We start from the raw sequence: 14,988 nt of genomic DNA, 5'->3' as shown, positions 1-14,988 counted from the left end.
TGCTTCTCTAAAAGATGCAACTTAGGGGATGTTTTGAACTATAAAACAGCCCCAACACGTAACAAGAATGCAAACTCAACTCTTTTTTCCCTTTTACATTTTAAACTAGCATTTCCAAGATTAGCCACGACTGTGCCTGAACCCAAATGTTGCCACGTTGTGCTATCAAACAATCGCGTGCATTGTACAGGTTCACAATCCCGGAAAACAGCTTCCACGGTCCACCCCACTTTGTCATTGACTCGATATTTGAGCTCACACCAGAACGGCTCATCCAAATTGCAAATTCAGTGTAAATTTCCCAGTTGCATGTTCAGTTTACAGCCCTCATGACTCTACCGACTCCAGTCAAAAGGTATTTGAATGACTGGGCTTCACTATCCGTATTAACACTATTGGCTCCCTAAGACCACACCTGTCCTTTTGATCCCAGCAAAGGTGTAGCCTGATTCCTGCAGCTGCTGTCTTCACAAGACCCCTCACTCTTTCTCCTTCTATTTTGACTGTCTGTAAAACGGGTCAGCTCTTTACGCCTTCTCTTAGGTGGTTTCCCCAGCTCTCGTTTGCCTTTGCAAGCCAGCAGATCTAGAAATACATAATAATTCTTTATCAAGTACTGAATTATGGACATACATTACCACCGCAGAGCCGCATCCAACATCTATGTTTATACGTTTTCCTCTCCTCCAAAATCACCCACTACCATTCAGTGGCCTCGCACTCATAGAGGCCCTATCTAGGGTTTCCTGGCCTGTAAATCTTTATATGACCACCAGCATAGCCTTCCAGTGCTTACCAGTCAGTGCACCAAATCTCCACCCCAATGCCTGCAATGAGCACCACCTGGGTCATTATGGTGTTCCTATCAATGCTCCATATTTTCCCACATTTTTCTGTCTCCAATGTGATCACCTCCATAAAGATCCCTCCTTGCAGATTTCCTCATGGGCACAGCTTTATGGGCTCATGCACACACACACACACACACACACACACACACACACACTTTTCAGCGTTAATACCTTTTACACCTTCACAGTACCGTCAATACCAACTCAGAGCCACTTTTCCTGACACCTCCGAGGAGGCCAGACTCCTCTTCTGTTGCCATTCATCATAGATTTAATAGATTTAGCATCAAGTGATTTAAGTAAAAGGCATTATTCCTTTTGGAAACCTTTGAAATGCATCACAAGGGACAGAAGACCGGCACCCACATATGCGGCACTGAGGTTAAACACATGCTAATGGTTTGCTACATTTTGCCCTATAATTTATGGGCATAAATTCACATTTGTAAAAACTAAAATAATAATATGAAACCCAAGATGGCAGTCACACACACAGAAGACTCACTGCCACTGAGTGATAACAACCAGACTTTTTACTCTCGGAATGAGAGGTAGTCTTGCTAACCCACATGGGCAGTTTCAACCTGCCTTACCAGGTCACTATGAGGGCAGTCAGTGCAAAGCCTAAAAATGTCCACGACATTTGAGCAGGTAGTTGGGCTTTATGGAAGTCTAATATGTATATATATGTTTATTATATTAGATGTAAAAATTACTATCCAGAGGGATGAAATGGCAGGTGATACACCTAGTGCTGAATGACTGCCTATCCATGAGAGTAATTTGAATCTTTGTTTTTCAATGTTATAGTGTTTTCATTCCCTACAATGATGACATGCTAGTTTTGAAATGAACAGCAGTGCTTTTCATAAAATCTCTCATTTAACAGCTTTTGACAAAGAACGTATAGAAATAATGATGCATACATATATGCAAATAATATTGCACACAATAGTTCATTTATTTTCCCACGGGCCATACAGTCGACTGATGGCTTCCGACTCATAGCCATCCCACTGAACGCAGAGGTGACCCTTAGGGTTGTCAGAAGTAGATTGCCACACCTTCCTCATGCATTTCAAGTGCTCACCTTTTTGTAACTAACCAAGCACTTGGCCCCTGCATCATCAGGGCTAGACTACGTCATACTTAGATGTAAAGGATCTGAAATCTACAGTGCTGTGGTATATCACACCATACTTCTCAATTCATTTATTTTTGTACATAGTCACAAGACCCTAAAACGTTTGGTTCTTTATTCTCATAGGATGTACCAACATGAAATATAGCCATCCTGGGATTAATCCCCAAATGTATGCAGTCCAATAATTAGCATACAAACAAAGAGACAATAACCAAAATCCACCTACAAAACAATCGCATTAGGTATGTGTAGTCAGGCAAAAGCCTAGCTCAGTTTCCAGATCTGTTATAGAGAGGAAAACATGACCCTTGACGTGTATACTCCACAACAAGTCTTGACTTCAATCTGAGGCCTGTTAGAAGAGTCATTTACAGGTATTATTTCAACACAGCGTTAAAAGGAACGTACCATGAAAGGGCCAAGAAAAGCTCACGTGACTGCCAGGCCTGAGAAGAGCCAGACTAGGGAGCTGAAAGGAAAGCACATGCTTCTGAAGCAGTGGTGTCTAATGTGGCTCTCCCAACAAATAAGCCATTGTGCTGTGTGGGGACACATTATACCTTTTGGTTTACTCATCATCTCCCAAATGAGGAAGATGATTCAATAACGAGTCAGCTCTGGTATATTCAGTTGGTCACATATACGAGGGCCCACTAAAATATCTGAGAAAGATTCCATAATTCTGATAAGCTTCCTGTCATGGGTTCATCACGAGGGAGGCGCCAATGGCACAAGGAAAGCTGGCAACGGCATCAATCTGGTTTCCCAAGTGTCAAAGCCGTCTCTCTTCATCCTCCGTTTTAACTCTCTTCTTCCTTCCTCTGGGAAAGTTTCCTATTTTCTATTCATTGTGCCTTGACATTTTCCTAAAAATATTTTGAGGACACTCCTTAAAACTCTGCACTAGCTATGCTCCTAATATTAATTAAGATGGGAAATAATAAAAGTTAATGTGCATTGGCAGCAAGAAAGATGTGTTATAATATATTACTCTCAAGCCTCAAAACTGTAAGAAATGCAAATCAGTATCACCGCCTTTGGATGCTGAGTGGGGGAAAGATACCGAAAATTTTAAATTAAAACAATCACTCTCTCAAAAGTGGGTTCATTTACATCAATCACTGTCACAGATCTGTTTGGGTGCAGTGTGCAGACTGACAAAAAAAAGATCTGAATAATCCATGAAATGATTTAAGCATGTTCAATAATTGTTTTAAATGACAAAATGAGAAAGGTACAACATGATTTATATGTGGCAAGTAGGTGGAAGTGTCTCTATAGGAGTTGCCTGTCTGCATACACATAACTCTTGGCACTAATTGCTGTCAGTGCAGGTCCTTAAATGGTACTCAGTTCTTGGCTATGGATAATCACACGTTCTTACAGGATTAAAAGCCACGTTTGGAATATACATTTTGCAGGGAGGAAATAAGGCAGATCTAATTAGATTTTGGCATTCCTGGGAGGGAAAAATAACAGTGTGAATAATTTATGCAAAGCTGAAAATTATCATATAATCCAACCATAAATGATGCCAGAAAACTCTTCCAAAGTACTGGGAAGGAGTGGAGCAGGGTCACTGAGGACAATGAGAAGGAAACCTGAAGGAATGTGACCTTTTGCTCCATCTTTCAGTTTATCCCCGATCACATTTCATTTTCTCTGTTACTGACCTCATGCTACCCCTAGAGTTCCATCCTCAAGGAACCTTGCTGCAGACACTTCAGACAAGTTTCATAACTCACCAGCGAGATCAAATGCATTATAGTGTCTGTTAAATGTTAGCTGCTGTCCCTATCATCTTCTAGAACATTCTCTCCATTGCTGCTCAGCCTACTGGAATGCGATGCCAACGGGTATTAGGAGGGATCATTTTGTTTCAAAGAATCTTGGTTGACCTGCTTATGTTCCTTTGTATAAATAAGATGGTGTGATGCATGAAAGTCAAGATCGATAGCGCTTCACAAACAGTAAGGGAAGTAATGATTCCCTAAAGGTATGGGATGAGGGGGAGTAGGGGGAGCTGTTAGCAATGATGAAGGCATAACCACACTTGTGGGGAACAGATAACAGAATTGTAGGTGAACAGATACAATGGATGGTGTGAGATATGACAGCAATACTCATTGATAATAATAAGGGTTCCCGGATGGAAGGGGAACAGAGGGAAGGGCTAAAGGGGAACTGATATCAGAGAGTTCAAGAAGAAAGAAAATGTTTTGAAACTGATGGTGGCAGCAATTGTACAATTATGCTTCATCTAATTGAATTATGGACTGGTATAATATCCGTAAGAGCTCCCAGTACAATGATTAATAATAATAGTTACATTTCTTTATCTAGGAATTTATTTTCCTCAGAGAACTTGTACTCTACTTTGAGGAAAATGGAGAGAACACATTACAGAGTACTACATCATTTGGCCATTTGATATATTAATGGACTTACATGATTTATATCATACATTACCCAAACAGAGTTCATTGGTGGTGCAAATGGTGACGCACTGTTACTAGTTGAAGTATTGGCGGTTCATGTGCTTCCAAAGATCACAGCTTTGAAAACCCTACAGAGTGCAGTGGACTGAGGCGCATAGGGTACCAGTGAGTTGGAGTGAACTTTATAGCAACTGGCTTGGTATAAACAGATAAAAGAGACCTCAACATATCCAGGGAACATTTTCATATCTTTTCCTTCTACTTTCCATGAACTTTGTGAAGCCCCCTTATGGCATATACGTGTTTTTGTAGTGTGTGTGTGTGTGTGTGTGTGTGTAATTTATAGCTAATAAGTACATTTATTTGCTTCCAAGGAAAAATGTGTTATTTGGGATTGAAAAAAGGTAATAGGGCTTTTGAAATGGTAGCTACACATTATTTTAAAACATTTTTAACTAAAAATTATCTCTATATTAAGGAAAACAACTATGGGAATACCCTTGTTCCCAGGGGAAATGCGAAAGGGATTTATTAAAATGAAGATAGGCAGCAAAACTCCCACTTAACAGTTGACCTTAAGCTTCAAGGAGTCATATTAACAGTGAGTCGTCTTTGAAATGTAAGCTCGAGAAATGTAAGCACTCAGAAAAGCATCGTTTTTCCATAGTCTTTTCCAATGAGATTCCCTTAGTGCAAGGTCCAGGCATATTAGAAAAAAGTTACAGGTATTTTAGCACCAGTATTATTCAACAGTGGATGATGAAGTAGTCAAGCTATTAAATCTAATGTTTCATCTTAGTCATTCATCGCTTTCAAAGTAGAATTGAAGAATGCAACACGACATGGTTTGTTCCACAAATGTATCTCTTCTCAATTGTAATTATATATGCAAAATGAAAATACAAAAATTCATTGCATAACTATAAAAGACTATAAATGACATTATTGTGTATACTTAAGTTAAAATAAATGGCAACCTAATGTGCCCTTGTGTAACTATGCTTGGAATCCAGTGCAATCTATTATTAAAGCATCCAGGGAAGGTTTTCCTGATCCTATAGAACAGCAGGGTGCTTCATTGATGAGTGACTTCATTTGATCTTTGCTAGAACACATGAGTGCTTATGCGAAGAAGCAGCAGGCTCTGTCTCATTCAATGTGCTGATGTGTCACTCTGGGTGGTATTTGCAGTATTTACAGAAAGGAGCACATTATTCATGTTCAGATTCCTTATTAATATGCCAGTGACACCAGCCACTGAAAGAAACTTAATATTACTTTGAGGAACTTTTATAGCTTCCCTATATTAGCATAACTATGAGGCAAAACTGTACAGCCAGTTGCCTGAGGACATTCATATTTTCTAAAATTAAAAAGCAAGTTTCCAGGAATATACTTAAAACATTGAGGGCTATTTTCAGGGAAAGAATGGAATCTGAGATACCTACATTTACCTGCTGTGTTAGTCTGCGTACATTAGAGAATAAAATCCACATAAATTCATATATGTATAAGACCAAGTTTTATATAAAGGGTAAGTGTACATTAAGACAGCATCCCAACCCAGGGCTAAGTCTATAAGTCCAACATTAGCCCATATGTCCAACACCAATCTACAAAGTCCTCCTCAAACTCACAACACTCAGTGACATCAACTGCAGGAAGAGAACTGATTCAGTAAATGTGTAAGCATCTCAGTTCCGGCAGAGGTCTCCACATGGCTACTCCAGCACCCAGGGCTGCATGGTGGTAGGTCCATGCGGATTCTCCTTGGGGATATCTTGCAGAAAGTGAGCCTTGTCAGCTGACACAGGGAACTGGCTAAGGCAGCTGCACCCTGGTCTGACCATCAGAAAGCAAGAGATCCTAGAACTAGAAAGGCGGGGATCACTGAGCCATTATCTCTCCACCCTTCAATTAATCCCACATGTGTTTATTGGCCAGGTTGGCACAATAAACATTCATTATCTCAGCTCCTTTCAAAATACAATGCACATTTACAGAGGTCTAGATAAAGGCACATACATATGCAAATGTATTTATATATGAGGATAGGGAAATAGATCTATATCACTTCTCAGCCTTTGGGATAAGATCAAATATATATAATTAGTATTAAGGTAGCAGAAGGACATTGAGCCTCCACTCAAGTACTCCCTCAATGCAAGAATACTGTCATCTATTAAAATGACATTCTATGATGCTCACCTTTGGGACATAACCACTGAAGACAAAGCGGTTGAATAAGTAAATGTGGTAAAGAAAGCTGCCGGTGCCTGGCTATCAAAAGATATAGCATCTGGGGCCTTAACAAGCAGCCATCTAGCTCAGAAACAAAAAAGCCCACATGGAAGAACACACCAGCCTGTGTGATCATGAGGTGCCGAAGGGATCAGTTATCAGGCATCAAAGAAAAAAAATCATATCATTGTGTGCTCACCTCCATGATAAGATCACTGACGACAAATAGGTGCATAAGCAAATGTGGCAAAGAAAGCTGATGGTACTCGGCTATCTTAAAGGCTTGAAGGCAAACAAGCGGCCATCTAGCTCAGAAGCAACAAAGCCCACATGGAAGAAGCACACCAGCCTATCCAATCACGAGGTATCAAAGGGATCAGATATCTGGCATCATCAAAACAAAAAAATCTTATCACAGTGAATGAGGGGGGAGTGCAGAGAGGAGACCCAAAGCCCATTTGTAGGCTGCTGGATATTCCCTTACAGAGGGTCTCAGGGAGGAGACAAGCTAGTCACGGTGCTATGTAGCAACGATGAAAAATACACTTTCCTATAGTTCCTAAATGCCCCCCCCTCATCACCACTCCCACTTTCATGATCTGAATGCTACCTTGCAAGTCTGGCTAGACCAGAGGATGTACACTGGTACAGATAGGGACTGGAAACAGGGAATCCAGGGTGGATGATCCCTTCAGGACAAGTGGTGTGAGTGGCAATACTAGGAGGGGAAAGGGAGTGTGGGTTGGAAAGGGGGAACCGATTACAAGGCTCTATATGTGATCTCCTCCCTGGACAACAGAAAAGTGGATGAAGGGAGACGCCGGACAGGGCAAGATATGACAAAATAACAATTTATAAATTATTGAGAGTTCATGAGGGAGGGGGGCTTGGGGAGGGAAGGGGAAAATGAGCTGCTGCTAGGGGCTTCATGGAGAGCAAATGTTTTGCGAATGATGAGGGCAATGAATGTACACATGTGCTTTATAGAAATGATGTTATGTATAGGTTGTGATAAGAGCTGTATGAGCCCCTAATAAAATGAAAATAAATAGATGGATAGGTAAATAAATAAATAGAATACAATGCATTTTGGTTCTTCATAAATATTCTTTGAATGTGGGTTTCTTATGCCATATTTAGATAAGACTTTCAAAGCAGTGTTTCAAAGCTTAGCAATAGATTTCCAGTAAGCACAGTTTGGTAAGTGTTTCTGTTTGAATCACCAGAATACCCCGACGTTTCAGTCTCGATAGCTTAGTGGCACATTTCTACATCTCAGTACAGACTATTTTTACTAAGAAAGTCATTGTCCAATACTTTTGGAAACTATCCTAAAGATGATTGATTCCCAAAATAAAACCCTCCTAAGTTATCATTTAAATAATGATACCCTACCTCGTCACAAAGGAGTAATAGTGACCGGATGGCTAACTCACTCACTAAGTGATAGGTGGACAGTTCAAACATGGTCAGCAGCTCCAGGAGAGAACTTGGTCTTCTGCTCCCATGATGAGGACAACTTAGGAAACACTATGGAACAGTTCTGCTCTAAAACACAAGAGTCCCTGTGCATCATACATCAGCACTCTGGCTCCTAACAACCAGGTGTTCCAGCAATAACGGCCCAGGGGCTCCTGTGCACACATAAACACTCGTTACAACCGAAGAGCAATGAGTAGCCAGGGAGAGCTTTCCCTTGCCCGTTTAGACGCTGCCCAAATCACATTCTGTTAATACATACTATTTTCACTTCAGTTGCTAATCGGAAAAGTCATTTCATTCTCATTAGAGTACCAATTTAATAGGATAGTATGAAGATGAATCATATCACTTATGATGCCCTCATACATTTTCAGGCTAATCAGATATAGGCACACGGCTTGAGGAACAAAGTTCCAATGATGTTATTAACATTTGAAAGTATTTTGTATTCAAAAAATATAATGGACAAAATTCGATCCTAGAACTACTACTAAAAAGACTGAATCTTTATCATATATATATTTTAAAACATTTTATTAGGGGCTCATATAACTCATCTCTATCCATACATACATCAATTGTGTAAAGAACATCTGTACATTCTTTGCCCTCATCATTTTCAAAACACTTGCTCTCCACTTAAGCCCCTGGCATAAGGTCCTCTTTTTTTCCACTCCCTCCCCATTCCTCCCTCATGAGCCCCTGATAATTTATAAATTATTATTTTGTCATATCTCGCCTTGTCCAACGTCTCCCTTCCCCCACTTTTCTGTTGTCCATCCCCCAGGGAGGAGGTCACATGTAGATCCTTGTAATCAGTTCCCTCTTTCCAACCCACTCTCCTTCTACCGTCCCAATATCGCCACTCACACCCCATGCCTGAAGGGATCATCCACCCTGGATTCCCTGTGTTTCCAGTTCCTATCTGTACCAGTGTACATCCTCTGGTCTAGCCAGACTTTCAAGGTAGAATTCAGATCATGATAGTTGGGGCAGGAGGGGGCATTTAGGAACTAGAGGAAAGTTGTATTTTTCATCAGTGCTATATCGTACCCTGACTGGCTCTTCTCCCCTAGACCCGTCTGCAAGGGGATATCCAGTGGTCAACAAATGGGCTTTGGGTCTCCACTCTGCACTTCCCCCTTCATTCACTATGGTAACATTTTTTTTTTTTGGTTCTGATGATGCCTGATCCCTTCGATAACTCGTGATAACTTCGATAACTCGTGTGCTTCTTCTATGTGGGCTTTGTTGCTTCTGAGCTAGATGGCAGCTTGCTTACCTTCAAGCCTTTAAAACCCCAGGTGCTATACCTTTTGATAGCTGGGCACCATCCGCTTCCTTCACCACATTTGCTTATTCAACCGCTTTGTCTTCAGTGCTATGTCTGGAAGGTGAGCATCGTAGAATGTCAAATTTTTGGAAGAAAACATTCTTACATTGAGGGAATACTTGAGTGGAGGCCCAATGTCCTTCTGCTACTTTAATACTAAACCTATAAATATAGGCACATAGATCTACTTCCCCATCCTCATATATAAATATAGTTGCATATAGATAAAGACATGTACTTTGTCATATATTTTTGCCAGCCTTAAGTCAAAACATGAGAACTTAATACTTTTGCAGATTATTTTTAAAATCTAAGAGACTACTGCTATGTCTAAATGTGAGGAACATAAACTAGAAGTGCCCGCTCATAGGAAACAAGGGGGCAAATTAGACAAAATCTATTTTACAAGAGTGGACATCAGGAAATGAAGGACTGTGATCCAGGACAAATGCCTCACATTGCCAGCATTTGAACTTTTGGGAGATCATCAGGCAAGTTCAATGAAAAGCAAGCCAGGAAGCAATCTCAGGAAACAGGTAGAGAGAGGCAGATGGTGTTGACGTGTAGCAGAGAGAACGTAGTTTCCGAGAAAGAACTTCAGAGGTCTGCATCAGGTCCCCTTGACATATTTATCAGAATTCTAGTCAGCACGTGAATATGAGAGAATGGTTTGAGAAGAGAATGAGTCATCTGAGAGAATTAGAGGTCGCGACACCTGAATGATAAGCAAGCTGGGAACAGTGCCTGTTTACCTTAGTCAGACAGAAACATTTTGAAATTCTTGGAGCAATACCATATGCGTTTCTTGTCTCAGTACTGGAGAAAAATTAGTCCTAGAATTAACAGTTCTAAAAGTGGACCATAGTATCCCAAGTAGCTTAATGACAGCTCAGAATAAGTTCCAGATTATTGATGGTAATAACAAACTAGCCAGCACGTAAGAAGGTAAAACTCAAAATGTCTGGTTACCAGTAGAAAAGCACTAGGCGTGCAAAAGAGCAAGAAAATGAGACTCTCCTAACTAAATGCACTACGTTGAAATTCTTAATAATTAAAACATAAAAGGCACAATTTATTTTCCCATGGGTCTTATATTATGTAGCCAGACTTCTTCTTATTATGACACAGAAAGTGTTACTCACTAAAGAATATCTTGCCATATTAAACTGACTATATATTAAAAATATATATCTCAAGGAAAATATAAAGGAAATCCACAAGTTGAAGGAAAATGTGCCTATTACTGTAGCTGGTGAAAGATTTATATCCACAAACAAACGAAGACCTCTTCAAATTCAACCATCCCAATAAAATAAGTGATCAAAACAGCTGTGTATAATGTATCAAATGGATACAATGTAACCAGTATATATGTGTAGATTGCATATATATATCTATAGCCATATCAATATCAATATATATATATATAGAAGCTCATTAAAATATATTCAATTATTATCAATCACTTGGGAAATACAGTTATTAAAATGGCTGAAAGTAGGAAGAATGACCATACCACGTGTTGGCAAGGTCACGTAAGAACTGGCCCTCTTCATATGTGGCCGCTCATGAAAATGGGAGCTGTTACAATCACTCTGGAAAAATGCTGAGCCGTTTTGAGAACGTTCGAGATAAAACCTGCCATGGTCTCTAGCCATTCGACTCCAGGGTTCTTGCCCGGTTGAAACAGTAGATGTCCATATAAAGGTATGCACATGAATGTTCCAAACTGATTTATTTGTAAAAGCCACAACCTGGAATCAGCCAGATGGCCATGCAACTGATGAATGAAGATATAAGCTGGTGTTACATCCATACAATGAAATAGTGTTCAGAAAAATACCATAAAACAGGGTGAGTGGATGAGGGATTTAATATAAACAAAAGCAAGAAAACAGATGAATAATTATGCTGAAAACAATTATGCAGAATAAAAGAAGTAGAGAAATAGAAAACTTGCTAAGTAAATTTCATTTACCTAATAGACTATAAAATTATGCAGACTAATATGTAATAGAAAATATGTATGTAGATGTCAGGGAAACTACAGTGAGAGCCAGAAGCCAGGAAGCACAGGGCAAAAGCATGATGGATGTATTCACAATCTGGATGGTTTCATGGGAATGCTTACTCAGTCATGTGTAATACCCATTCAGGTAACATCCACATAGAGGCCCATGGTCTCATAGGAGAGATCATGGCTACAGCAGAGTCCAGAAATGGTGATCAGACAATAGGACTTAGGAACCTAACAGCTTCCTGCATGCGACCCATGAATCTCATGTGTCTTATTTACAAAGTGACAACATTCGCTGGAGTATAATGGTATTGCACATATATAAATGATAATAAACAAGTCTCCAGAGTCATAATCAGCATCTATGTTGCTGGTTCATGTGTGTTATGTACTGTGTGCTCTGTCTGAAAAGCTTTTGTGTGGAAGTGTGCACCTCAGCCCATAGGCAGCAGCATCCAATCTTACATTCCATGTACCTCTTGAGTGGTATCGCTCCATTTTATTTTCTTTCAAAAATGTTACCATGAAGTGCATCATAGTTCTCAAATGCAGCACAAATCAATACTAGTGATCAAGCAGCAAGAGGCACAGGAAAGTATTGATTTGGAAATGAAACAAAAGGTTACTAAACAACATGAAAGTGGAAAATCAATAGTTAATATTGCTTGAGATTTAGGCATGTCACACTCAACAAACACCACAATCCTCCAAAACAAAAAAATATAACTCTCTGAGCTGTTTAACAGATTGGCTCCACTAGGAACTACAGGCTAATAAAATGCAAGAGGGACTTACTCAGATAGGGATGCTGTGAAATGAGGACCAGCCATGAAAGTCAGCACATGAAGTACAGCTGCCAAGGTAAGAATCTTGTTGGGACTCTGTAAAGGAAAAGCTGGACCAGACCACTCCAAGTGTGCACCCAAGGTCCAAGTTACAAAAGGGTCAGTTTCACAGAATGTGCCGAGGTGGTGAATTGTCCTGTGGGTTGGGTTGCTAACCGCAATTTCAGCAGTTCAAAACTACCAGTGTGTCCTCATGAGAATGATGAGGATTTTTACCCCTGTAAAGACTTACAGTCATGGAAACTGACTGGGGAAGTTCCATTCTTTTCAAAGAGGGTCGCTATGAGTTGGAATCAACTCGATGGTAGTGAATTTGGTTTGGAAGGGTTTTTTGTTTGTTTTACTGTGGACATTCAGTGACTAGAGACTTGTATGTCAAAGTTTATTAGATTTGGCATTTGCATCTCTGTGTTTTATAAATTAATTATATAAATTATACTACAATAAGCTGTGGGAAACTAAACATAACGGGATCAAAATTATGTTGACAATAATATCAATATCAGAAAAACCACATCAGAACAAAGACTACCACTACCGTCAAAAAAATGGTGGGGGGACAGAGGACGCCGCTGAGAGGCTTGATAGTTGTATAAAACATTGAATGCCAAAACAATGATAAGATGTGTAAACTCCCATCTGATATGCACTAAAAGTATATTAAAATATATAAAAGAGGGGATAGTTATTTTATAATGATCAGACCCAAAAATAAAACTCACGACCCTTGAGTTGATGCGGCCTCATAAAGCCACGAGAGAGCAGCAGCGTAAGATTGCCTTCTGCGAGTTTCTAAGACTAACAATTGATGGAGCAGAGAGCCCAGTCTTTCTCCCACTGATAGGCAATGGTCTTGAACTAAAGATCACAACCCAACTTCTAACCACTACGACATTAAGAGTATGTAAAAATGCTGGGTTTTTATGATTGAAGGAATGAAATTTCATGTGAATTAAAAACCTGATAGAACTTTACAGAAAAATTTTTCGAGTTATAAAGTCAGTTTGATTATACTTTAAAATAATTGATATAACTGGTAGACAGAAAATCCAATAAGCAAATACAAAATTAGTATGAGTTTATATGTTAAATTTAACACACTCACTTAAATCACTATAAAGTGTGATTCACTTTTTTTTTCAGAAACTAGAAATGAAATCCCTTAAGATATAGTGTCTGGGATATTAAAGGCTTGCAGGTAAACAAGCAGCCATCTAGCGGAAAAGCAACAAAGCACACATGGAAGAAGCACCCCAGCTTATGTGACTACGAGCTGTAGAAGGGACCAGGTATCAGGCATCAAAGAACAAAAAAATCACATCATTGTAAATGAAGGTGAGTGTACAGTGGAGACCCAAAGCCCATCTGTAGGCAACTGGAAACCCCCTTACAAAAGAGTTGTGGGAAGGAGACTAGCCAGTCAAGGTGCAAGGTATCAACAATGACACATACAACTTTCCTCTAGTTCTTAAATGCTTCCTTCCCTCACTATCATGATGCCAATTCTACCTTACAAATCTGGCTAGACCAGAGGATGTATATTGGTACAGACAAGAACTGGAAACACAGGGAATCCAGGACAGAATATCCCTTCAGGACCAGTAATGAGAGTGGCCATATGTGGAGGACAGAGGGAAGGTGGAGGAAAAAGGGGGGACTGATTACAAGGATCTACATATAACTTCCTCCCTGAGTTATGGACAACAGTAAAGTGGGTGAATGGAGATCTTGGACGGTGAATGATATGACAACAAAATTTATAAATTATCAGGGGTTCATGAGGGATGGGGGAGCAGGGAGGGAGGGGGAAAATGAGGAGCTGATATCAGGGGCTCAAGTAGAAAGAAAACGTTTTGAAAATGATGATGGCAACAAATGTACAATGTGCTTGACACATGGATGTATGTATGGACTGTGATAGAAGTTGTACGAGCCCCCAGAAAATGGTTTAAATAAATAAATAAGGAGGCAGAAAAACAGCTATCATTTGACTCATTCTCGAAACTTTCCAGCCAAACCCATTCCAGGCTAGGCTAATTTGCAGTCCTGCTGCCATTGCCTTATCTGAAGTTAGGATTAGCATGACAAGAATATGGTGTTCAAGGGCAACAGTGGAAAGTAGCTAATTGTTTACTCAGGTTCAGTAGCTAAAGCCTTTTGGTACAACTAACATACTCTCTAGCTACATCGTTAGCAGGCGTACATTCTTAGGAGAAAATGTAAAGCAATTCAATAGGAACCAAGCAAGAAATATGTGCTTTTAATGTGTTTGTTTGTTTGTTTCCTTGTTTGTTTTGGAAGCACACACCTAAATGTATCAAGCCAAGAAATTCAACGCTGAGAGTGTGGATGTAAGAAAAGGACACGTGATGGATACGGGGCTGATGGACAGAATCTCCAGTATTGAGACTCATATATCCCAACAAGTAGAGTTTCTGATTGGATATAAAAATGTCATCTGCCTCTTCATAGCTGGAACTACTCAGCACCTCATCCCCATCAAATGAGGAGAGTTGGCTGTGTGCATTGTTTAAGTGGCACTGAGTAATACTTTCATGAAGATGCAGAAATCTGAGGACGTGTCTCTTCCAATTTGTCCTCCTAAACATTTGTCTTCCCAATGCTTCTAGGAAGCAA

The 14,988-nt window shown here is 39.9% G+C and overlaps 1 protein-coding gene across 4 annotated transcripts in view; it reads right to left on the bottom strand.

The window, feature by feature from the left end:
* The window catches only part of FGF14 (fibroblast growth factor 14), a 750,493-nt gene that overhangs the window by 174,536 nt on the left and 560,969 nt on the right, over positions 1-14,988 (bottom strand). Inside the window, exon 2 of one of the 4 annotated variants that reach the window (XM_075562606.1) lies at positions 8,165-8,175. The exons of the other annotated variants lie outside the window; for them this stretch is intronic. Within the exon in view, the coding sequence (XP_075418721.1) occupies positions 8,165-8,175 (11 nt within the window). The remainder of the gene's footprint in view (positions 1-8,164; positions 8,176-14,988) is intronic. 4 annotated transcript variants of the gene reach the window in all.

Source organism: Tenrec ecaudatus, chromosome 11 (assembly GCF_050624435.1).
Source record: "Tenrec ecaudatus isolate mTenEca1 chromosome 11, mTenEca1.hap1, whole genome shotgun sequence".
NCBI classification, from domain to species: Eukaryota; Metazoa; Chordata; class Mammalia; order Afrosoricida; family Tenrecidae; genus Tenrec; species Tenrec ecaudatus.
Note: the sequence above shows the minus strand (reverse complement) of the source record. Positions and strands in the feature narration are given on the sequence as shown.